This window comes from Mauremys reevesii, linkage group 2 (assembly GCF_016161935.1).
Source record: "Mauremys reevesii isolate NIE-2019 linkage group 2, ASM1616193v1, whole genome shotgun sequence".
Classification (NCBI taxonomy): Eukaryota; Metazoa; Chordata; order Testudines; family Geoemydidae; genus Mauremys; species Mauremys reevesii.
The window spans coordinates 251,575,751-251,601,025 of NC_052624.1; the positions used below are offsets into that span (position 1 = coordinate 251,575,751).

Sequence of the window (25,275 nt, forward strand, 5' to 3'; positions counted from 1 at the left end):
CCTAGTCAAGATGCTGCACCTGTCCACGTGACAAGCTCTGGAAGAATCCTACTATGTTTGTCAGGGTAGGCTGGGTTTCAGAGAACTGACTCAGGCCTTTGCCCTCTTCCAGCCCCATCAGCAGTAACGTGTCAAAACAGCTCCATCTTGCCAGCAACTCACTCTTGCTGCTCTCCTGGATTTCCCCTTTCTTCACTGGTGTTTGCGCTCCCCAGCTTCTGCATCCACTTACCTGCTTTCTCCCTTTTCCCCAGTGAAACTCCACCTCTTCAGCACCTGATGCAATTCTCCCTTTCCTCTCCCAAAGCTGCTGACAGAGGTGGATGAAGTATTGCCCGTATTGGCATGGCTATAAGGCTCTGCTCAAAGTGTGTGTGGGCAGCAGCTCTAGAGGGAGAGGGGAACATGCAGAAAAAATTGTGCCTCTTCCTCTGGCCTGGGGATTCACTGAGAGCCCAGCCACCCACTACTCTCAGCTAGAGGAACATTCTACCCCCAAACAAATATAACATTCCACATATTACCTCATCTCGGCTAATGAGCTCATTGGAGAATGTCAGTCCAGGCATCAGACCCCTCTTCTTCAGCCAAAATATAGCAGCAAAAGAACCTGAGAAGAAGATCCCTTCCACTGCGGCAAAGGCAACCACTCTCTCCCCTGTTTAATACAACACAATACACTGGAAATTAAGATTCAGAAAAATCAAATTTGCTTCTAGTTTGTCAGGTGTGCAGCTTACATTAGACACATTGATACTGAACTACACTAAATCATCATCCCCTTAGGTACCATATTTTATATTTCATCACATAGGATCCCACAGCATGCATGTACGTGCACACATCATCATTTACCCACCAATGAAATGGAGTCACATTTGGGGTGAAATAGGACAGCTATTAAAAATAGTGTTCAACACACAACAGTTTAGACCAGGAAGAGAGGAAAAATAGCACATCCAATTGAAAGTAAAAGGAGCATTTCGGAAGGAAGAATTTAATTACCCAAACTGAAATCTGGTCAGGATATCAGGCCTAATCTGGCCAGGACATCAGGCCTAATACCCCCATTCCTCTTAGTAGAAGGTCATTGTGACTAGTTGACAAGATTGGGAGATGCAGTCTTCCTTGTGAGCCTAACTTGTCTGGGTCTCAGGTTCCTACATAAATGGAAAAGTAGTCTCCTACCTGATAGAGGCAAGACAGGATGCAATTCATTAAGATTTGTAAAGTACTCTGCTTTCTACAGCTTCTTCCATCTAGGAAGTTGGAGCATTATTATTCTGACTCTTGCAAAAATAGCTGAAAATCTTTAATGACCACAAGTGATCTGAACCTGTTTTATGCCTTAGCCTAATGACAGCACCTCCCACTGCCAAGTAGCCACAGACTCCACAAAGACTATTGGTGTTAACTGCAGAGAAGAGTGCCACCTACTGAATCCCCAGCACCACTTCCTGCAACACTAGGAGTGCTTCTTGGAGATCTGTCATCCAGGTAATGACTAGCCTAAGCCTGTTCAGCCTCTGAGATTTAACAAGTTCACAGCCCAAGGAGTTATAGCTGTGCATGTAAACCCATACGCTGAGAGGCTTAAAGGCATTTACCCAGAAAAAAAATCTACACAAGTGCAGGAGATTTAGGATAATCTCAAAAGCAAATACAGCAATACTTAATGATCTGTTATGTTCAAAATTCACCAGAACACTTTAATCTTAAAAAGACCTAATCAGAACTGAATTAATGGTGAAATCCTATAAGGCACTGTACTTTGACATCCACATTATCAGCAGATGTATTCACAATTAGAGTTGTTACAACTAACACTAACGGAATTCATAATCACTGGGCTGAGATTTTTGAAGTCTAACACAGAAAAATTCTTAGTACATAACTTGAATGCAGAAAATTTTGTATTCCTTGTCTAACCTTTTAGATATGCTCACTTATAAATGCTCCATTTTAGGAAATACATTTGCATTTGGTACAACGGAAGTGCAAATATTCCTTTTCTATTACTTAATGCTTATGATGGCCAAACAGGCTAATCTCTTCAGCAGCCATTCATCTGAAATGGTTCCACTGCTTTTTTAGCACATAGGTTTAGTTTGCTGTGCAAGAAGAGTTATTCTTTTAACTAGTCAACTCCTTTCAACAGTTTTCTCTTTCCAACAGTGAAGTGAAGGAACCAGAAAGACAAACAATGGAAGTGACTTGGGGAGGTCCACCAAGGTCCCTGCAAGGGGAATGCAGAGCAGGGTGATTATGGACTCCCGTGAGGAAAGCTCATGATAAGGACAACCTGCACAATTCTAGTAATCAAACTGCCTTGCAAACCAATCAGTGGAGCGTATAGGGGGTAAAAGGCACAACAGAGGTGGAATATTTTTTGTAATGGAGCCATCACCCTGCAGCAAGCAATGGGGGAACGGCTAAAGGAAGAGGGTCTACGACGAGTCTTGAATACCCTTTTAATCACAATAATGTATTTGTAACACATTCTGTGCATAAACTAGATGGCATGATGACTCAACTTGTTTTCCACATAGGATAGACCCAAACTTTCCTCCTCACATTCCCTTCCAGCCAAAAATATATACAATAATATTCCTCATGGCATTGCTCTCCTAAGATTTAATCATAAAAGTCTTACCAAGTTCTCTGGAAAGTGTCCCAGGGCAGGGCTCTTTCACTGCAGATTAAATAGCAGCTTGTCTAAATAAGCAAAATAATCGGTGTTTCTGCACTACTAAGATCAGTAAAGTCAGTGTAGAAACCTCAGGTGAGGAGGGCCAACTAGACCATACTGTGTCATGCATAAGAAACCAGAGCTGAGCCCTCGGTCTGGGGTTACCAATTATTCTCTTGTGAAACCTATTAAGTCATCTAGCCCCATCGCCCACCACTGTGAAATTCCTTGCACTACCTCTTCTAGTGCTTCAGCCAGCCTTGTATTAAGTGAGTCCCAATTATGGAGCTTCCTCTACTTAAAGCAAGCAGTCAGAGAACTGAGTCCTACAGCGTCCCTGCCAGACTGCCAAGGAGACAGAAAGCACTTGCCATTAGCCTAGGTACTAGTGGCCTTCGTGAAGGGTGTGTACTGGAAGTTAGAAAGGTACACACCACAATACATCAATATCAGGGAATGGAATCTGCACCTGCACCTCAACATCAGAGCTATTGTGGTGCAGGCTAGTGAAGTTGTGATCTCTATGGCCTGGCTCTATTAAGTTTAGGCTAGAAATTAGAAGGTTTCTAAACATCTGAAGAATGAGGTTTTGGAAAATCTTCCCAATAGGAGTAGTGGGGGCAGACAATCCCATTAGATTCAAGATAGGGATGTAAATAATGTGTAAAAACAGTAACCCTATAACCGCCCCTGCGCCCAGGGTGCCTCCCGGCTGCTGGGACAGACCCCAGGCACAGGGCCGACAACCTGGAGGGACCTGGGTGTGCTGGGATGCCAGGCGGCAGCCAGGATGCTGAGTGTGCAGGGATGCCAAGTGGCAGCAGAGTCCTGGGCACACGGGGCGGCAGCCGGGAAGGACCCCAGGCGGAGTTTAATCATTAACAGAAAATTGATAAGCATCAAGCTTATTGGTTAACGAGTTAAACTCTTACATCTCTAATTCAAGATGATAAATTTATGAACAGGATTATATAACAGAGTTCTCTGTGATAGCAGGGGAGGGGACCCTATGATCCAGGAGATCCCTTCCAGTTCTATGTCCCCAAATTCACTCCTGCTGCCTCTCATTGCTGCTGCCCTCTCTTCTTCACTCCACCTTGGGCCATCCCTTACTTGGCCTCTCTTCCTCACACTCTACGCCCCAGTGCCTTCACGTCTCCCCACCAAAGCCCTGCTTCCATAGAAATGAATATTGTATTTTAAAGCATCCTGCTGATGTATATAGATAAATATCCAGGTCTCCAGAGGTGCAAGGTCTGTGCATTAAACTCTTGCACCTTTGCCTCCTGTGCCACACACAGATCATTTTAAGAAAAGGACATTTATTTTTCTACTCCAGTGAATGGAATGCAGGTGCCATCTGCTGGTTTATTTAGGGGAGGTCATATGGAGAAAAGCATTAAAAGACAAATAGCATATTTACTGTATTATTGTAGTTCACGCATAAGAAATATACTTGACAACTCTAAAAACATACCAGACAATCCTAAAAAAATAAATGTCCATAAAGTTAACAATTAAATGCAATACCTGATATTAAAACCCATATAGCAAAATTTCTTGCTGAATGTCTACTGGCTGGCTCTTGCATACTGAAATATGTAACAAAGTTCTTAATATGCTCATTGGAAATCTCAAATCAGGAGTGTCTATTTCTGAATGCGCCTGAAAAAACCATAATGCAGTTGGGCTAATGGGTTCTTTTCACCCCCTAGCAATCACTTTGTATGCAGAAGAAACAAGAGGGTCCTGCTTTACTTTAGAATAAACATACTGAGCAATCACCTGACAATGTCAGAGCTAGTGAAACATCTACACAACAAACATCTGGCAATGTGTCTGGTAAAAAGTGAAAAAAATGTATAGACAATACAAGTTGCCAGAGCCACTAAAAGGAAAATAAGGTATAAATAACTACATTATATCTGGCCAAGGCAACTCTACCAGCAGATTGCAGTAAAGGAAACTGTTCCCCCCACAACTGACATTTGGAACTTGACTAACAGTTCTCAATGATCCCACTGAAATATTTTCAGCAAAGCCACCAATAATTGTCTGAATTTTACCAAAGAAAAACTTTACTTGGGATGATCCCTCTTTCCCCCTCAAATACACAACGTAACCTGCACCTCACTTCTCTTCCCCCAAAACAAGAGTGTCTACACTACTGAATCAAACAACTTCTTGCAGTAAGATGATTTCATTTTTAGTGGGAGGGGAGAGGTGCTTGGACATGCTCACACACCCAGAGTATTATCTGAACCCATGTTAAAGTCATAATTGCCTTTTTATGCCTTATTCATAACACAAGAACCCCCCGGGAATTTTTACACCTATGATCCCCACTTGGCCTTGACATTGGCACACGTCATTAGCTCAGGATTAAGATCTATGCACTGCTCTGAATTTTTCTTTTTTAGACATCAGTGTTAGATTTGAAACTCAAGATACACATAACCCTTAAACTTTGGAGAAATTCTGCTCTGGAAGGTTGCAGCTCAGATCCAGAAAGTTACCCTTTGTTTATCTGAGCCATATATAATGGAATCACCTAATTAAAAAGCTACATACCAAAAGTTGAGTCTCTGTCTGCTATCCACTTCAGGGCCCAATCTGCTTTCTTCTTGACACAAGGCATTGTTTCAATTGCATTAAATAAAAATTCTCTATAGAATGAAACAAAGGTAATATTACAAACACTTATAATTTATTGTGTTATATTAGTACCTAGAGACCCCAGCTGAGATTGGGACCCCACTGTGCTAGACACTATACAAACACGGAGTAAGAGACAGTCCTTGCCCCAAAATTTTTACAGTCTAACAGACAAAAGCTACAAGGGCAAACAGACAGAGAGAGGGAAAGTGACTTATCCAAGCTCACACTGCAGGTATGTGGCAGAGCCAAGAATAGAACCCAGGTTTCTCAACTACCAAATCAGTAGCCTATCCACTAGAGTATGGTGCATCTCACACTATAAGCCAGATAGTGGCCAGTTCCTGCTCAGGGGAGACTCCCCCTCCCGGCTCCTCTTGCAGACCCCACACAGGAGCTGGGCACAATTTCAGCCCCTGTGGAATACAACTCCTGATTCTGGCTAGCACAGCTAACTGTACTAAGTACCCCCAAAGGTTGTAAGGACATAAGTTTACAAGATGACATAGCAGCCATCTCCCCACCACCCACGTAACTTGGAGTTCCAGGAGATACTGAGCTTCCCCAGTGCAAGATGCTTCCCTGGAAATGCAGCTCTGCATAACCCTCACTATAGCACCATGGTATCTGCACACATCTGCAGCCACAGACTAACTTTTTGCTATTGTTATTACTGTTAATATTTAAACTAGATTCTCTTGTTGACATATTAGCAACAAACAAGTTGTATGCAAATAAAGTGATATAGCATTTATTACCAAACCCAGATCAGTAAATAGCATTAAATTCCTAGAACGATCCATAACCGAACTGTTTCAATCTATCAATTATATTGCACTGTACAAATATTAACTAACCCTCACAACACTCCTGTGTAGTAAGTATTATTATTACTCCATTTTATAGATGAGGAATACAGAGCAGGAAGTGTTAAGTGATTTTCCTAAGGCCACCCAGCGAGTCAGTATGGAAAAGAAGGCAGGTGATATTGGCATATGCTACATGACTAGCCCTCTAGACTGCACAGCCAGTACTGAAGTAATATGTTCAATGGCTTTGTGACAACTTTGAGAATTACCGTTTCTTGGGATTTTTGATGTAAGTGTCTATTAGCAAACTGTACATCTCCGAGTGAACATTCTCAATTAGAATCTGAAATCCATAGAAACAGCGAGCCTCTGGAATTTGCACTTCCTGGCTGAATCGCACCACCTACCAAGAAAAGTGCCAGTTAGGGTATTAGCACTACCTGAGAGAATATTTTTCAAGCCCTGAGATGAACAAAAACAACCTCCCTGCTGTGGAGGGCAGTTGGATTGAAACATTTCACAAACATGCTAGCAGACTGTGGAGTTATCCTTTGAGAAAGTTAAATAAAGCTGCTGTCTATATAGCTTATAAAACTGTAATTAAGAGGTATGCTGTATATGTACTGAAATTATACAACAGAATACTGCAACACTGAAAACTTCACATTACACAAACACTCAGGATTTTGGTTTGATATTAAATAAAATGAACCAGTACTTCACAAAATCTCTAAGTCATAGAGAAAGTGTGTGTCTTTCTCCAACCTCACCCCATACTATAATGTGTTCCCTAGATGTGTGACCAGAAGTTATACATTCACAAGGTCCAGGATGGGCCATTTTCAGGCCTACACCACTGATGGTTTAAGGTCAGATATCTTGCAGTCCAGTGCAACTACAAATGGCAAATCCATATCATCAGAAAGGGGAGATGCATCACTTCCTTGTAGACCTGGTAGATTCAGAGATATCCCCAACAAGTCACCTTAGTAAACATAGGTCCTTAGAATCGGTTTTACTGAGATAAGGAACACTGGACAGGGCATGGTAGTATCCCCTATATTCTTTTAAAAAGTGCTATGCTAGAGGGCGATAGTATGATTTTAACCAACTCAAAGAGCAACACTGATGACACCACTGGAGAAGTTCACTCCTATCTTCCATTCCTAAAGAGCCAAAAATGAACACAGTCTACTAGAAGGGAGGACTTAAAGATTATTTCCAGGAACGGACTGGTTGGAATCCTTCAGACTATACTGGTGTGAGCCTTGTGACGTTTCACTCTATATTCTTTATGAAAATATGCTTATGATATGAATATGACACAACTGAGATATACTTTATGCAAGATGGGTCTTGTAAGATATCATTGGAAAGGTTATAATTTACTGAATGTGATTATCTAATTTGTATGTCTGTATCATTTCTGTATCTGAAGTTAGGAATACTGACTACGGCCTTGGCTACACTTGCAAATTTGCAGCGCTGCAGCAGGGTGTGAAGACACACCCTCTCCAGCGCTGCAAATTGCGGCGCTGCAAAGCGCCAGTGTGGTCAAAGCCCCAGCGCTGGGAGCGCGGCTCCCAGCACTGTACGTTATTCCCCACAGGGAGGTGGAGTAGGGACAGCGCTGGGAGAGCTCTCTCCCAGCGCTGGCGCTTTGACTACACTTAGTGCTTCAAAGTGCTGCCGCGGCAGCGCTTTGAAGTGCAAGTGTAGCCAAAGCCTAAGTATCTGTATTTCAATTATGCTACTTTGGGTGACGCCCACTGCTAACACTTCAGGTACAACAATGGAAAAGCCAGACAGGGCGGATGGCCCATCAGCGAGGACAATCGACTGTGAAAAGGTTTGGCCTTCCTGCGGACCCTCCATACTGCCACTGACTCATGGACACTGTGATACTACAGAGTCAGGTGGTCTTGTCACCTGATACTAAACATTACCTGGGACTTCTTGTAACTTTCCACTGGAAGGGAAGGGGGGGTCAAGTTTGGGAAGCAAGGGATTTCCGCCTTATCTAAATCCTATTTAAGGGTGGGGAGGAAGGCAAACAGAACTCCTCCTCTCCATGATCTGTCTGCTTAAGACAGACAGACTGCTAAAGCCACCTGAAGGGAAAGCGGGGGGGTGTCCAGACTGAGGCAGACGTCCAGTCTGAAAAGGAATGTAACTGGAACTCTGAACCACAGAAACTTTGCAACCTGCCTAAAATAACATTATAACATTTAGGGTGAGAATTTACATTTTGTAACCTGTTTCTTAAGTATATTGAGCTTAGCCTGCCTACTTTGCTTTATTTGGTCAGTAATCTGCTTTATTCTGTCATCTCTTATATTCACTTAAAATTCACCTTTTGTAGTTAATAAACTTATTTCTTGTTTGTAATATAACCCAGTTTATGTAATTTCTAACTGGTAGGGCAAGAAGTTGTGCATATCTTCCTCCACATTGAGGGAGGCGGCACATTTCATAAAACCTTTGGGATTGTACCCCTTAAAAAGATGTCTAAGCAAAACTGAGATTATGTGGAAGAGACAAAATGCAACTAGTAAATATAATCATGTGACTCTTTATTGTTAAGTCAAAATTGAAATGAAGAGTCTTTGCTAGCCAGATGAATGGTAACTCGTGAGAAATGGGCTCATTGGAAAGGTGCCTTACCAAATTTTCATTTACAATTCCATCGCTGGCTGCAAAAAAAGCCAGGACATGAGAGATGAAGTATTTTTCTTCTGATTTCAGCTTGTTCCAGTGAGGGAAGTCCTTTGATAAATCAACCTTATGGTAAAAAAGAAAGAAAAATACAATATTATTGTCCTTTAATGTTGATAACTCATGAAGAAAAATAGAAGAAGCTTAAGCAAATCAGTGATGCTGGAAGTTATTTCAGACCAAACTTGAATGTTTAGATAATTTTATTACATTTGTAATTGAATTTAAAATCAAACACAGTGGAAGCAATAAAGTACAGTAGTGTGTCTGCCACCTTAACATAATTTAATTGCTTTGCAGCTTATAAATTACACCTCCCCTTCCTCCCCCACCTCCACAAATACAGATCTTTGGAAACTCAGAGAATATGCACACCATTTAGAGTCACTAGAATGACCACTAGATGTCTGATACTATAGTGTGTCCGCAAAGATATTTCTAATGGGAGAGTAAAATAATTTACTTTTACATACCGCTTTCCATCAGTCTGTGGAGCACTTTAGGATGAAAGACACTATAGAAATGGAAAATGACTTTATATATTGAACCATACAACACTGTAAATGAAAAAACCTTCCTGCACTGTAAAGCGGCAGGATTTCAAAACCTCAATGTGTGTCAAAAAACAGAGATCCTTTCCAATGTGTCTTTAATGATATTTCCAATTAAAGATAGCATTTTGCAACGAGCCTTTAAAATGACAAGGATTTTCTTTGTGTGACATCCAATTTCTCCCACAAGGCTACTGTTGGACAATAAGAAGCAATACGTATCTACTCTTCTATAAAGACTGAATTCTGTCTGGGGTAGAAACCGCAGCTTCCTTAGCAGGGGTTGTATTTTTCTTTTTAAACCACGGGAGCAGTTAGTGCCAGATGTGAAAACCAATGAGACACCAAAAACTTTATTCTTACAGTTAGATTCCCAATTCAGTCAGGCAGGGCACTGGTGCTAAGATGCCAGTGTGTGGGAGGAACTGGTAGGACAATTAAATCCAAAGCAGACTGCAAAGCATTACAAAGGGACCTCACAAAACTGGGTGACTGGGCAACAAAATGGCAAGTGATATTCAGTCTTGATAAATGCAAAGTAATGCACGCTGGAATACATAATCTCAACTATACATTATAAAATGATGGGGTCTAAATTAGTTGTTACCACTCAAGAAAGATCTTGGAGTCATTGTGGATAGTTCTCTGAAAATATCCACTCAACGTGCAGTGGCAGTCAAAAAAGCAAACAGAATGTTGGGAATCATTAGGAAAGGGATAGATAATAAGACAGAAAATATCATATTGCCTCTATATAAATCCATGGGAGGCCCACACCTTGAATACTGCATGTAGATCTGGTCAGCCCATCTCAAAAAAGATATACTGGATTACAGTATATACAGATATACAGAGATTTCCCCAGCAGCCACCTCTCTCTCTCACACATATACACACAGTCTCTTCCCCCCGTCCCACCCATGTACCCCATCTCCACAGAGGGGGGAAGAGGGAAGAACAGGGCTCAGGAGCAGGAGAGCTGCTGGCAGCTGCTACAGTCTTAACAACCAGCTTTCTGGTGAGCGAGCACACACACATACACATATATACCCGTCTCTGTGTGTGTCTCTCTCTCTCTCTCTTTCACACTCCCCTCCCAACACATACTTGTGTTGTTGTTGTTAATTCTTGGTATTTCCCGCAATGCACATATTTTCTCTGTAATTTTATTCTTTCAAAGTGCTGTTATTTTAGTTTGACTAGTCTATGCATTTCATAATTTTATTTCTCTCTTATGCTGAAATTTAATTCTTTGAGTAATGAAATGCCTAACCTGTCCTGGATGGAGTAATTATCCCTATGGTAACTTTTTAAAAACATATGCTCTATCTAGGTTTTTTGTTTCTACGGGTGGCGTACATCTGCACATTACCTCAATATTGATGCACATAACAAAATTCATTCTGCACATGGATGGAAAAAATTTAAAGGAACATTCGCTTTGGCCACTTTCGGAAGACAGGATACCGGGCTAGATGGACCTTTGGTCTGACCTAGAACGGCTGTTCTTATGATATGAGAGCATTTCATCTCTGGTCACTAGTTCAAATACAACCCATGGCCCAAATCTGCATCCTCAGAAGAAACAGAATAGCTAAAACTACTATTAATTTCAATGGCTGTAAGACTGGTCCAGTAGAAACCAAAAATCATTCCTATTCAAGATTGTCCGCTGGCCTATTTGAAATGAGTCAGTACTTTCAGTCCATTTCCCAGCAGTCAGATCTAAATCACAAAGGCCACCAACATAATGGGCACCCTTGTTGTAGTCTGATCAAGAGTCCAAAGACTGAACAAACATGGAACCTGGACAATCCTCCTACTTCTTTAGGTAATTCCTCTGGCGCAGTAGGCAGAGGAACGTAGAGAAGCCTGCACTGCCACAACCTTCGGTTTGTAATAGATATAAGATATCATTGTCCAGGGCTATCTATCCAAACCTCCAATGAGAATTAAACATGTTAACTTAGAGCTAAGGAGTATCATTAGGTAGGAAGGAGTACTTAGCCAATGCAACTTGGAGTAAACTACATGCATCTTTAACAGCTGTCACCGTTTATAATCATCTGCCTGAAAATATAAATAATAGTGCCTAGCACTTCAATAGAGCATTTTCATCCACATATCTCAAAGCATTTTACAACTGAGGAAACTGAAGCACAGAGAGTAAAAGTGTGCCATCAAAGGCCACATGCAGCAAATCAACTGCAGAGCCTGCAATAAAAGTCAGCTCTCCTGACTCCTGAACTGTGGGCCTTGTCCACTGGACCATAATACTCACTGTGTCCCTAAGACACCTCAATGCACACTGGCAGAGGGCCCACCACACTGCAATGCATATCAGGCCTGACACACTCACTAACCCCATCACAGAGTTATCATAGTATGTATCTAAAAGTTGTCTTCTAAGGTATAATATTTAAACTGATCATATGTATGGGTTGTGTACAATGAGTTATATATGTGTACTAGAAATACATTCTTAAAACGTGTTTGGAAGGCAGTGCACAAACCATGCCTGCCTTATATAAAGAAATGTACATTTACCTGTCTGACCAGCTGATTACAGGCAGAGGACACTAAGAGCACATTTATACAAAAGGTAAACAAAGCTATCAAGCTAACAACCATGGAGGAGAGAGTTTAGTGAGCAAGCCAGGGGACCAACTCTGCATTCCAGAAAGACTTCCTGGCTCTTGAGACAGAGACAATGGACTTCAGGAAATATAAGGGTAACAAAAAGCCATTAATCCATCATGTAAGGGACAAGAGACCAAAGCTCTTGGAATCTGTGAAAGATGGATCCTTCAGCCGTGTGGACTGAAGTCTCCGGAACCTGACAATAGATGAGAAATTGCCTCAGACCAAGATTGTAATCTGTTAAACTTTAGACACTAGAAAGCATGTGTTATTTTTGTTTTGTCTGCAATCATACCTGTCTTTTTCTCTTGCTTAGTACCATAGAATCATAGGGTTAGAAGGGACCACAAGAGTCATCTAGTCTAACCCCTGGCCAAGATGCATGATTTGTTGTGTCTAAACCATCCAAGACAGATGACTATCCAGCCTGCTTTTGAAAACCTCCAGTGAAGAAGCTTCTACAACCTCCTGAGGCAGTCAGTACTCCAGCTGAGGCCTACCCAGTGCTGAGTAGAGTGGAACTATCACCTCCCATGACTTGCACTCTATGCCTCTGTTAATGCAACCTAAAATTGCATGTGCTTTTTTTGCAAGAGCATTGCATTTCTGACTCATGTTGAGGCTGTTGTTGGTGCCATTAGGCATATCCCTAGATAATTCAGGAGGGTAGAAAACCACAGTATTAATGAAGCTTTTCTGTACCAGGCCTGAATGGACCAAAGTTATTTTATGCTTGTCCAGAGTGCTTCCATATTAAACTTTAGTTGAACTCCCAGGTCAGAATTGAGAATGGAATGTGTAACTGCTCCTTATCAGTGTAAGACACCAGAAGATAGGGCCCCTTTTTACTACTTGTGTTTAGTTTAGAAAGAGGGGAGGGGGGGGCAAAGTAATAAATTCAGAAGTAAACCAAGGTAACAGCCTTGAAAAGTTACGAGATAAATTGTTTGCTCTCAAGGATGATTTAACCTGTTTGATGTAATTGCAGGCTATACAATATGCCTATTATATGGGAGGGGACTAGAAGGTAGAAGGGGGGTGAGTGGGCAATGGGGGTAATGAGGATGCCTTGTTGAAGTCATGTATAAGAAGAGACACACAGCTTGCATCTGTGTGCAGGATTTGAGATTGTAATATCTCCCTTTGCACCGTACTTGGGCTCAAATAAACTTTTTCTGCATTCTCCTCCCTGGTGTGATAATTAGTGCGACGCACACCGGGCAACGAACCACTGTTTGCTGCCTCAGGCCTTTTGGGCCGGCAACACTGTGACCCACCACAACTTCCAGCTCCTTCTCAGCAGTGCTGCTGCCAAGTCAATTTTCCCCCATTCTGTATTTATGCATTTTTTTTTCTTCCCCAAGTGCAGCACCTTACATTTGCCTCTGTTGATTTTCATTTTGTTTATAGCCCAGTTCTCCAATTTATCAAGATACTTCTGAATTTTAGCTCTATCCTCCAAAGTATTGGCAACCCCCTCCCCCCCCCTCAAACTTTGTCTCATCTGCAAACTTGATCAGTATGCTCTCTCTACTTATATCCAAGTCATTAATAAATATGTTCAACAACATTGGACCCAGAGCAGATCCCTGTGAACCCCACTTGAATCACTTACATCTCTGTTCTTTATTAATAAACTCATTCTTGTTTTATTACAAAACAATATCAGTGGCGTATGTTAAAGGGAAGTGTGAGTCTTCAGATAACCTAACAGGCTGGTGTGTACATTCTCTTTTTGAAGGCAGCGAACTTAATAATTTCTGTGAGCATCACAGTGAGACGTCTCTGGGGTTCACTAACTATTAATTGCGTGGGCAAGGTTTAGACCAGCAGAGGCTCAAGGACAGACTGGAGTGGCAGGGAGTTGACAATCTAATCAACAAGGCTGAGACTTGCTGAGGCAGAGAGATCACATCATAGCTTACAATTCTGAGTGTCCCGAATAGAACATCACACTCACCTCTTCTGCTGTCCAGAAGGAAGCTTGTGCCTTTTTATACATGTTCCATATATCTGGGTATTGGAGCGGGAAGATGACAAATCTACGAGGATTTTTTCTGAGAAGAGGCTCTTCATTTGGTTTAAAGTCATTTTCAATGGCATCTGAAGGGAAACCCTAAAGAAAAAGCAGTGTCATTTCAGTGTTATTACTCCACCACTTACTTCCTTTTTAAAATAATTAAACTGAGGAAAGATAAAAAATTTCTTTGAATTAACCCACTGAGATATGCACATGCCTGAACCAAGTAACCGCAGGATCATCTGCTGTAACCCTTGCTCTTCCGTTTGCCATCCCTACTATTGCTTGCCATAGCTTATTGCTTTGTCTTTCTGCCTGGCTCTACCTAGAACAATTTTGAGTGCTGTAAATTAATAAGTAACACCACCAGAAGTTTGCCTTGTACTAGATGCAACAATGTCAGGAAATGTCTGATTCTTCACTGCAAAAGTCTCTGTGCAGTATGATGGAGAAACCCAACTTGCATTGTCAAGATTCATGGAGCAAACAACATTGAACTGAATGCACATACAGATGCAAGATCACATAACCCACTACCAGTTTGTGTCTAGCAGAGTTACTCAGGGCTTGTCCAAGCAGGGATGTTGCACCTGATTAGCTCTGGTTTGCTCTCATTAAAGTCCTTATGTCCACACTTACTGTTTTTAAGTACATTATTCGGCATCTCAGATTGCAGTAATTAACCCTGTTTGGAACAGGAAAAACTTTACATTGAGGTTCCCCTCCTCCCACCACTTTAGAGTTTGTGTGGATGCATTCCTAACTACTCCAATTCTGGCAGTCCTCCCACTGCTACCAGACTGCAATGCTTTATACCTGCATCAACCTGTCTGTGTACCTGTGTGCCTTCGACTGCTCGGATTTCATCTTCACTGGATGTCATCCTCCTATTTAAATGCTGATGGGTAGCCAGGTGTGCCCCTATTTGATACCAGGAAGTAGTGAGTTCACACTCCCAGGCTCATATTCCCATTATAGCAGTCATGCACTTTGGTGCTTTTGCGTGGAGCCCTGCAGAGCTTCTGGACTTGACTGCCCTCTTTGGAGAGCTGCACATCCAGTTCTATCTGCATAAGAGAGTCACCAGAATGCAAACATCTAAAAGCCATTGTCAAAGCAAATGACTGCGAGGGACACTCCCAGACTTAGTTCCAGTGCCATATCAAAGCAAAGGAGCTCTGGCAAAAGTACCTGAAGACAAGGGATAAGAACAGGACCACTGGTAATGCTCCTACCACCTTGCCCATACAATGAGCCATTGGACAGCATTTTTGGAAACAATGACACCTGACCCAGAGGATTTGGATATTATACAAAAACCCCATATGGACAGCCACCCTGTAACTGCTGTGGTGGAGAACTCTACCAGGAAGTATTACATAGTGTAACAGAATAAAACTGTACAGGGGGATATAAACAACATTTTCTGGTACTGGCTGTCCACTACAATGTTGAATGGAGCTGGGAGCCCCTCTCAGCCTGCTCAACCTTTAAACGCTGCCCTGCCCCGCTCAAAATGCCACCCACAAGAGACTTAAAGCTATAAAGTTTTATTTCCCTTAAGTATAAAATCCCACAATCATCAGTATCACAGGGATCAAAAAAGATCAAACACATTGCATCGCAAGCACATTTACAGTAGCAGCAGATACAGGAACCAACGAAGCAGCAAAAATTTTACTTTGCATCATAGTTTTACCAATGCACTGAGATTTAGGTGTGATGGGTTGGACCCCCCCCCCTTCGCAGTGCCATCTGCTGTGCTGGGGTCCCAATGAGCCTGCCCATTCCACCAGCCTGGGCTCACTCACCCTGTCTTACTGCACACACACACAAGTAGAGTATCAGAGGGGTAGCCGTGTTAGTCTGGATCTGTAAAAGCAACAAAGAATCCTGTGGCATCTTATAGACTAGTATAGATTAGTATAGTATAGATTAGTCTATAAGGTGCCACAGGATTCTTTGTTGCTTACACACAAGTAGGGACACCTCGTCCGCGTCTACTATAAAAGTCCTGACTTGGATGAGGGCGGGGGAGGGAGGGGTTAGAACCATTGAGGCTGTAGCATAATGGGCTTGCGCTGGGTAACCAGGGTGTGCATTCCCAGGGAGCACATGATAGCCCTGGAATCTTTCAGGCTCTGTAGTCTAGAGTCTGTTTTGTCTGAGAACAGGCCCTGCCCATCAAATGGCAGGTCCTGCAGGGTTTGTTGTAGTTCTGGCAGTAGGCCAGATGCCTGCAGCCAGGAGATGTGTCGCATGGCTATGCCCAATGCCAGGGTCCTAGCCGCAGAGTCTGCCGCATCTAAGGAGGCCTGTAAGGAGGTCCTAGCCACCTTTTTTCCCCTCTTCCACTAAGGCCCCAAACTCATCCCTGGACTCCCGCGGAATTAACTCCTTAAATTTCACTGTGGAGTTCCACGAGTTATGGTCATAACGGCTCAGGAGCGCTTGTTGGTTTGCAATACTGAGCTGAAGACCTCCCGCTGAGTAAATCTAGCGCCCAAATAAATCGAGACGCCTGGCGTCTTTTGATTTGGGCACTGGAGCTTGTTGACCATGCCGTTCACTGAGGACACCACTAGTGAACACGGCTGAGGGTGAGTATAAAGATACTCATACTCCTTGGAGGGGACAAAGTATTTCTTCTCCACTTCTCTGGCCGTCGTTGGGATAGAGGCAGGGGTCTGCCAGATTGTCTTGGCGTTGGTCTGGATAGTGCGGATGATGGGCAATGCCACTCGGGACGGGGCCTCCGCTGAAAGGATGTCCACCACTGGGTCCTCCAGCTCCACTACCTCCTCCACTTGTAGGTCCATATTACGTGCCACCCTATGTAAAATGTCTTGGTGGGCACAAAGGTCTATCAGGGGAGGACCCGACGTGGTTGTCCCCGCCACTGCCTCATCTGGAGAGGATGAGGAAGATGCCACAGGAGTCAGGGGATCCTGTGGCAGATCATGTTGTGAGGGGTCCTGTTGCCCAGGATCTGCTACACTGGGGTCTGGGGCCTGCGCTCGAGTAGGTGCAGACGCTTCCATACCCCCCGGAGGACGACTTATGGTGGCTTCTGGTACCCAGGGTTCTGAATGGGCTAAGCAGGAGGCCTCCAATGGAACCCCTTGGGCTTGGTGGTAAGCCCACGAGGTCCAGAAGGACCATTGTGCAAGCTCCTGATTGGGGTCTTGGCCTTCATCTTGCCATTGACCCATATTACCCTCGCCCTGGCTTGGAGCGGGGTAGGCTGATCACGAGGCGGCCTTAGATTGTGATGACCGTGAGGCGGAGTGCGAGGGCCAACGTGGTGCAGAACGTATCTGTATCGACTCTCTGGGGTGCGGTGCAGACCGGTACCGGGTCGCTGCAGAGCGGTGCCGGTGAGGCGCTGGGGAGCAGTACCGGGATCGAGACCAGCGTCGACGACTGAACCGGTACCAGGATCCAGATCTGGATTGTGACGATAACCGCCTGCAAGAGCGGTGCCAGGATCAGCTCTGGGAAGGAGATCGGTGCTCTGACCAGTGCCGGGAGCGATGTCGGGAGTCCGAACGATACCACGGCCCGGAGCCCTGCCGTGAGGCAGCTCGGTGCCACGAGTACAACCAGAGCCGCGACTATGACCAGCGCCGTGAGAGGGAACGGTGTCAAGATTGCGGGTGGCATCAGGATCGGGACCTACTCAGGGATCAGGAGCGGTGCTGTGTTTCCATGGTAGGAGATGGTGGACATATTAGGGTTGGCTTGCCCCTAGACTGTACCACACGAGTCGGAGGCGGTGCCATAGTCTGCACTGGTGCCGGCTCTGTGAGGGCAATGAAGTCTCTCGCTGTTGCAAATCTCTCCAGCATCGAAGGAAGCCGGGGCTCAACCACGGTTCCATCGGGGAGCCAGTATGCGCCAGACTCAATGGCTCCTCCCTTGATGCTGGAGTCAACGGTGCCGATATCGGCGCTTGTACTCTCGGTCGCTCCGGAGCCGGACGGGACTCCGAGGTTGGCAAAGGCGGTGCCGGCGCCTGTTACTGAGAGGCAGTCACCTCCAGTTTACGCTGTCTTTTCTGGCCTGGAGACAGGGAACGGCGCCGAGTCACTTGCACTGGATGTGGTGCTGGAGAAGTCCGGTGCTGCGGGCCTCTATCCGAGTCTCCCCGCAGTGTAGACCTGAAGCTGCCGCCGGGGCACTGCACACCAATGCACTCGGTGACGGAACTTGGCATGCTGATGGGCGATCCGGGCTAAGGGCCGCCTCCATAAGGAGCTACTTGAGCCTAAAGTCCTGCTCCTTTTTGGTTTGAGGTCTGAACGCCTTAAAGATCCTACACTTGTCCGTCTGGTGAGATTCCCCGAAACACTTTAAACAAGGGTCGTGGTGGTCTCCCATTGGCATAGGCTTTGAGCAGGCTCAACACGGTTTAAAACCCAGAGCCTTGGGTATGAGCCCGGGTGGCAGGCAGGGAGGGAGGGGGAGGACCCCTTCCAACCCGCTAAATTTAATTACAAACCTTACACTATAACAACTACTGCACTATACTAACTATACAACTATAACAACTAGAACAACTATCTAAAACCGGAAAGCAAAAGCTAGGGAGAGTGGAGGACAGCTATGCCACACTCCACAGTTGCAACGACTGTCATAGGCAGTAAGAAGGAACTGAGGGGGCACTGGGTCGGCTGGGGTATATATCCAGCACCATTAAAGCGCCACTCCAAGGGGCTCCACAGCTGACCCACCAGGTGTTGCTAGGGTAAAAATTCTCTGAGGATCGTTCTAGCGGCGCACACACACACACCCTCCTAATTGGAATCGATATGAGCAAGCACTCGAAGAAGAACTGCAGAATGCCTACCACAAGGCGCAAGAGGCAAACCACCGCTCTACTGCTGCACCCATGAGCTGCCGGTTCAACAGAGAGCTGGACGTGATACTCGGTGGCGATAGCACCTCCACTATGGATACTTCACTGGCTCGCGTGCCAGTCGAGAGTGGACCAAGCCAGGAGGATGAAATCTTGGACGAGGATATGGAGCGGGAGGGGGACCCGGAGGAGGAGGAGGACAACTCAGAGGCCAGAGATGAGTGCAGCCAGGAACTCTTCTCTACCCCAGAGGACGCTAGCCAGTCACAGCTGTCGGAGCTTGGCGAAGCGTAAACAGGAGAGGAGGCCCCTGGTAAGTGGCTTTGATTTTTGGAATCGCTGAAGTGAGTTGTTGGGGGCAGAAGGGTTGCAGAAAGCAGGCTTGTGTCTGTATGATGCGCGTACCACCACATGCCTAGTCTGAGTGGCAGAACAGGCTGTTGATTGACTCCCTCACGTCACAGGAATCTCCCTCAGAGATCTCCAGGAAACTCTCATGAAGATACTGGGCAATCCGCTGCCGCAGGTTCTTTGGCAGAGCTGCTTTGTTTCTTAACCCCATTAAGTGTAACTTTCCCGTGCCACGTTGCCATCACTGGAGGGGGCACACACCATTGCTGCACACAGGCGAGCCGCATAAGGGCCAGGGTGGAATCCACAGTCTTGGAGAAGACCCTCTGTTGATTCCCTGCTCACCCTCAGCACAGAGATATCTTCTATAATGAACACAGCCTGTGGAAAATGTGGGGCCCCAAGAGCCATGTGCCCAGTGTACAGTAGGGTCTGGGAACACAGATTTCCCCGGCCCCTGCAGCTACTTACCATTTTGGGGGTCTTGTGGCTCATGTGTGCTTGCTTGGGGTCAGCCAGTTTGGGACAGGTATGTGAATAGTGGCTGTGTTTTAAATCACTAGATCAGTGGTCTGTGTGTTGCAAACAATACTGCTTCTGTAAAATGTTGCGTTTTGGCTTCACAGATTATGACCTTGGGAGCCCAGTCTCCATCTTTGTTATCGCCAGCTGAACGGCTGTGCACAATTAGAAAGGGGCCACAAAGAACTAAGGAGAACTTTCAATGTGAGGTCATGATGCACTCTGCAGCTGAAAAATAGGAATTGAAGGAGTGGCAGGACAGCAAGAAGAGAGACCAAAAGTAGAATGCAGTGCACCAGAATGAAACCATGGAGCAGCTCTTAAATATTATGGAGCGCCAAGCGGACACGCTCCAAGCACTACTAGCACTGCAAACCAAGCTGCTCCATGCCTGCCATCCCCTGCAGCCGCAAAACTCTTTCCCATGCCCCCCAAGACACCGCCAACACACTCTTATCAACTTCCTGGCTCCAGTCTGTACCTGCAGCATTCCACTCCTGCCCCATCACAGTCCAGCACTGTGGCCTCCCACTACCCACTGCACTCAACACCCGTCCCTCTTCAGTTTAGCCCTGCTGAAGTACAGTACCCGCTGCACTGTACTCCAAAGGACAAGGTTGCATATGATACCTGGACATACACAAATATTTAACCGTCCCGGGACCCCACCTCCTCCTGGGACCTTCCCTTCCTCCATCCCCCTCAGTGCTGATTTTTGTTTTTTGTCTCTCTCCTCCGGTTGTTGTTTTTTAATAAAAGAATTGTGTTGGTTTGAAAGCAATCTTTATTCCATTAATTGAAAGCAAACAGAGCCTGCAAAGCAACAGGAAATTTTCTTAAACCTTCACAGTGCATCGTCTGCACCAATCATAATCACCTCCTAGCATTACAAGCACTGCACTCCCAAGCATAGCAACAAATATTAGTGGCTTTCAGCTTTAAATTCCTGCTTCAAGGCATCTCTGATCCTTTATGGCCCCGCACTGCTTGCCTCTAATAGCCCTGGTCTCTGGCTGTTCGAATTCAGCCTCCAGGCACTGAGAGTCAATGGTCCAGCCCTGAGTGAAGCTTTCACCCTTCCCTTTACAAATATTATGGAGTGTACAGCACGCACCTATAAACATAGGAATATTGTCATCGGCCAGGTCCAGCCTCCTATACAGGCAGCGCTAGTGGGCCTTTAAATGGCCAAAAGCACACTCAACAGTCGTACTGCACTTGTTCAGACTGTTGAATCCTCCTTGCTGCTGTCAAGGTCCCCATGTATGGCTTCATAAGCCATGGCATTAAGGGGTAGGCAGGATCAGAACTGGCATTTCTATTTCACCTACGGTGATCTCCTGGTCTGGGAAGAAACTCCCTGCTTGCAACTTCCTGAACAGGCCAGTGTTCCAAAAAATGCATGCGTCGTGTACCTTTCCAGACCAGCCTGCGTTAATGTCCGTGAAATGCCCACAGTGATCCACAAGCGACTGGAGAACCACAGAGAAATACCCCTTGCGATTAATGTACTCGGTGGCTAGGTGGTCTGGTGCCAGAATTGGAATATGCAGGCCATCTATCGCCCCTCTGCAGCTAGGGAAGCCCATTTCTGCAAACCCATCCACAATGCCATGCACGTTGCCCAGAGTCATAGTCTTTCAGAGCAGGATGCGATTAATGGCCCTGCACACTTCCGTCAACACAAGTCCAACAGTCGACTTTCCCACTCCAAACTGGTTAGCGACCATTTGGTAGCAGACTGGAGTAGCCAGCTTCCACAGTGCAATCGCCACACACTTCTCCAACTGCAGGGCAGCTCTCATTCTTGTGTCCTTGCGCCACAGGGCTGGGGCGAGCTCATCACACAGTCCCATGAATGTGGCTTTCCTCTTCCGAAAGTTCTGCAGCCACTGCTTGTCATCCCAGACGTGCATCACAATGTGATCCCACCACTCAGTGCTTGTTTCCCGAGCCCAAAAGCGGTGTTTCACTGTGGTCAGCACCTCCGTGAATGCCACAAGCAATCTTGTGTCATAGCTGCTACGCATGGCAAGATCAATGTCACACTCCTGTCTTTGTAGTTTAAGGAATAACTCCACTGTCACTTATGACGTGTTAGTCAGAGATAGCAGCATACTGGTCAACAATGCGTAATCCATTCCTGCAGACCGAAGAGGCAGAGTGTGCAGTATGCAAAACACTGAAAGATGGCACCAAATGTGGATTGAAGCACAGGGACTACTGGAATGCGAAGCAAAGCATCACAGGGCATTGGGACAGGAGCCAGGATGCCCTGCGACCCCCTCTGCCTTCCCACAACTCTTAACAGCAGAAGAGGAAGAGATGCTCTGTGAGATATCTGCCCAGAGTGCACCGCTCCAAATACCGCTGCAAGTGCAGTAAGTGTGAACACGCTATTGCGCAGGCAGCTGACAGTGTGAACACACAACAGCGGTTTTCCTTCAGCTCTCTTTGAGCGGTGCTGTAACTGCCAGTACTGTAACTCTGCCAGCATAGACACACCCTAAGGAATACTGGCTACAAATAATTTCTCACCTTAAATGTTGTTTCAAGCAGGTTGCAGAGTTTCTTGAAGGTAAACTGCACTGCTTGCAGCTTAAATCTCCAAGAATTCCTTTTACAGGCTGACCTTTCTCACCTGGGTTCAGCCCCTGCCTCCCCCACCTTAGTTCCTTTGATCCTTCAGGTGTTTTCAGCAGTCTTACTTCTTGGACAATGAGGCAGTGGAGAAGAGCCCTGATTAATTCATTTCCCAGTCTTAAAGAGGATTTGCATATGGTGGGAATCTTGTTTTCTAGTTTGACCCCCCAACCGCTTTCCATGGATAAGTATCAGCATTTTAAGATGGTATCCTGTACCAGGTGACATGATCACATGACCCTGCAGTGTCAAAGCAGCATCCCAGGAAACTTCTTGGGAAGGAGGGAGATTAGTATCTTCAAAGTCCTATTGTCCTTCCTAATGGCCCATTCAGGCTCATTGCATACTGTCTGGTGGGTGTTTTCCAGGTGAAAACTCAGTTGTAATTATTATATAGTTAGTACTTCTAACTTCAGAAACAGAAATGATACATGCATACAAATTGAATTACAGTCAGTAAATCATAACCTTTTCAATGATGCCTCACAGGACCCATCTTGCACAAAACATATCTTAGTTATGCCATATTCATAATCATAACTCTATGAAGAATATGGAGTGTAGGGTCACATTAGGTACATTACATTTTATGGAGGTACATTGCCAAAAATCAGCCTACAGAGGCTTTCCACAATGCAGAGATTGCAAGGTGCAAGATATTACTTCACCCACCTTCTCTGTCTAGAGATTGCAAGGCATTTTAAATCATTTCCTCAACACTGGTAATGCTGTGTGTCCAAACCAATTATTGAAAAACTTTATTTTGCAGTGCACTCTGCTGATCTACAGGTGTTCATAAACGAGAATTTCAGTCCGAGCATGCTCTATGTTAGCATGCACATTGTAAGGCAAAGCAGCTCTCTCAGGGCTATCCATATAGCTAGTGTTTCCCTTCTTCTCCGGCACTAGCTAAAAGGCACCATCCTGGCAAACAGAGGTGCAGCTTATTTTCCCAGTTTGCCCATTGTCTTTTTTAACAATATCCTTCTATGTCTTCTGGGGACTCACCTCAGGGTAACATCCTCCAATGTAAGGACAGCCTGCAGGAGTGAACATGCAATAACTAACCTACCCCTCACTGTCTTCCACTCATTCATCCCACAACTCCCCACCCACCTAGCTTCGGTACAGGGGGCATATACAAGAGGGAAGTAACCTGGAAAATGATGGAGATCTCAAAGCAAACCCCAGAGTGGGAAAAGAAGATAGGAAAGACATTCCAAAACAGTGGAAACAGTAACATTTTATCATTGGCATCATGGAGACTAGCATTGGGACAATAAGTACTTCTTTTTCAGATTTCCCTCAGCACCTTTAAGACTATGACAAGGGCCTTATCTGCTAAAATGAGGATGATTTTCCAGTTACCAATGGCCTTCTACTGAAAGAAGCAGGGAGCTCAGCTGCTTGCTTGGTGTCAGGACGGTCCTGTGACTAAGGTAATGACTGGGATTCAGAGGACCTAGGTTCTAATCCTGTGTAGGATAAATATGAAATTAAAGAATTAGAGTTTGATTAAGGACGTGTGTGTGTTGTAAAGAAAGGCCCTGACTAGCAAGCACAAGGAAAGCCTTGAAAATAAGAAGTTACAAGGCCAGAAGTAATAAAGTAGGGAGGATGTCTGGTTGAAAGAATAACTAATGAGTAAGGTTAACATTTTGTCACAATTACTTTTAGTAAAAGTCTGGGATAGGTCACAGGAAACAAACAAAAATTCACAGAAGCCCATGAACCGTCTCTGGGTTTTACTAAAAATAACTGACAAAATGGGGCTGACAGTGGGATGAGAGCCTGAGCCCTGCTGCAGTTGATACTTCCAGCCCCACCACACTGGGGCTGAAGCAGAAAATGTTTCAGAAGTCTCTGGGAGTCATGGAATCCGTGACATAATCTTAGTTTTACTAATGAGATAAGGGGAAGTGTCTAAAAAGAAGGCCTCTGACCCACAGAGGTGACTGGAGATGGTTTTAAATAAAACAAAAATAGTCTGTTTTCAAATGAGTCAACATGGCCAATCCCAACCTGTACACCTGTGTTAAAATCTATGTGAACCCAAGTGCAATGAAAAAACTATTGAGCAGCAAGGAGGAAAGGAAAGGCCTTGGGAAGAAAGGCAGTTGTAAAGATGATCTGAATTAAGACTAGAAATAAGGGTGAACTGTCTCAAATAGGCTTTCAGCTGAAGTCAGTAATTGGCAATGACATCACTTGTTTGTTAAAGAGCATAAGGAAAAACTCTTAGAGGGTTTACTGCTAATACCTGCATGACCGCAGTGGAGCCAACCAACATGGGTCTAATCAGTAGGGCTGTGATTATGTCACAGAAGTCATGGAATCTGTGACTTCCAGAGAGCTCTCTGACATTTTCTGCCCCCAGGCTGGACCGCTGTCAGCAGGCAGCCCCACAGCTCTCAGCTGCTGCTGTTGGACCCCAGCAGCTCCTGGCTGCTGGGCAGCAGGAGGACATCGGAGCTCCCTCAGGGTCCCCCAGAGCTCCCACTCACCTCAGATGGCTGATCCCCGCACACAGCCACAGCAGTTGGCAGGAGCCTCCCACCTCAACAGCCCAACCGCAGCAGGGGGACCCCCAGCAGCCCAGCCGAGGGGGACAGCAGGCAGACCCCTGCAGCTGCCCATCCACTAGGGTGGGGATTGGGCCCCGCAGCACAGCCACTATAGGTGATGAACCCTCCTCATTTTGTCAGGGATATTTTTAGTAAAAATCATGGACCGGTCACGGGCTTCTGTGAATTTTTATTTATTGCCTGTGACCAGTCCGATTTTTACTAAAAATATCCGTGACAAAATCTGAGCTTTACTAA

The 25,275-nt window shown here is 45.1% G+C and overlaps 1 protein-coding gene across 6 annotated transcripts in view; it reads right to left on the bottom strand.

Annotated features, from left to right (window-relative positions):
- Window positions 1-25,275, bottom strand: part of RRM2B (ribonucleotide reductase regulatory TP53 inducible subunit M2B) — a 53,818-nt gene that overhangs the window by 26,154 nt on the left and 2,389 nt on the right. For 4 of the 6 annotated variants that reach the window (XM_039526117.1, XM_039526113.1, XM_039526115.1 and 1 more), the window contains exons 2-6: window positions 14,020-14,175; window positions 8,818-8,934; window positions 6,423-6,556; window positions 5,261-5,355; window positions 522-658 (exon numbers count right to left, since the gene is read on the bottom strand). In XM_039526117.1, the coding sequence (XP_039382051.1) occupies window positions 522-658; window positions 5,261-5,355; window positions 6,423-6,556; window positions 8,818-8,934; window positions 14,020-14,175 (639 nt within the window). The remainder of the gene's footprint in view (window positions 1-521; window positions 659-5,260; window positions 5,356-6,422; window positions 6,557-8,817; window positions 8,935-14,019; window positions 14,176-25,275) is intronic. The other 2 variants (XM_039526114.1, XM_039526116.1) reach the window with 1 other exon arrangement.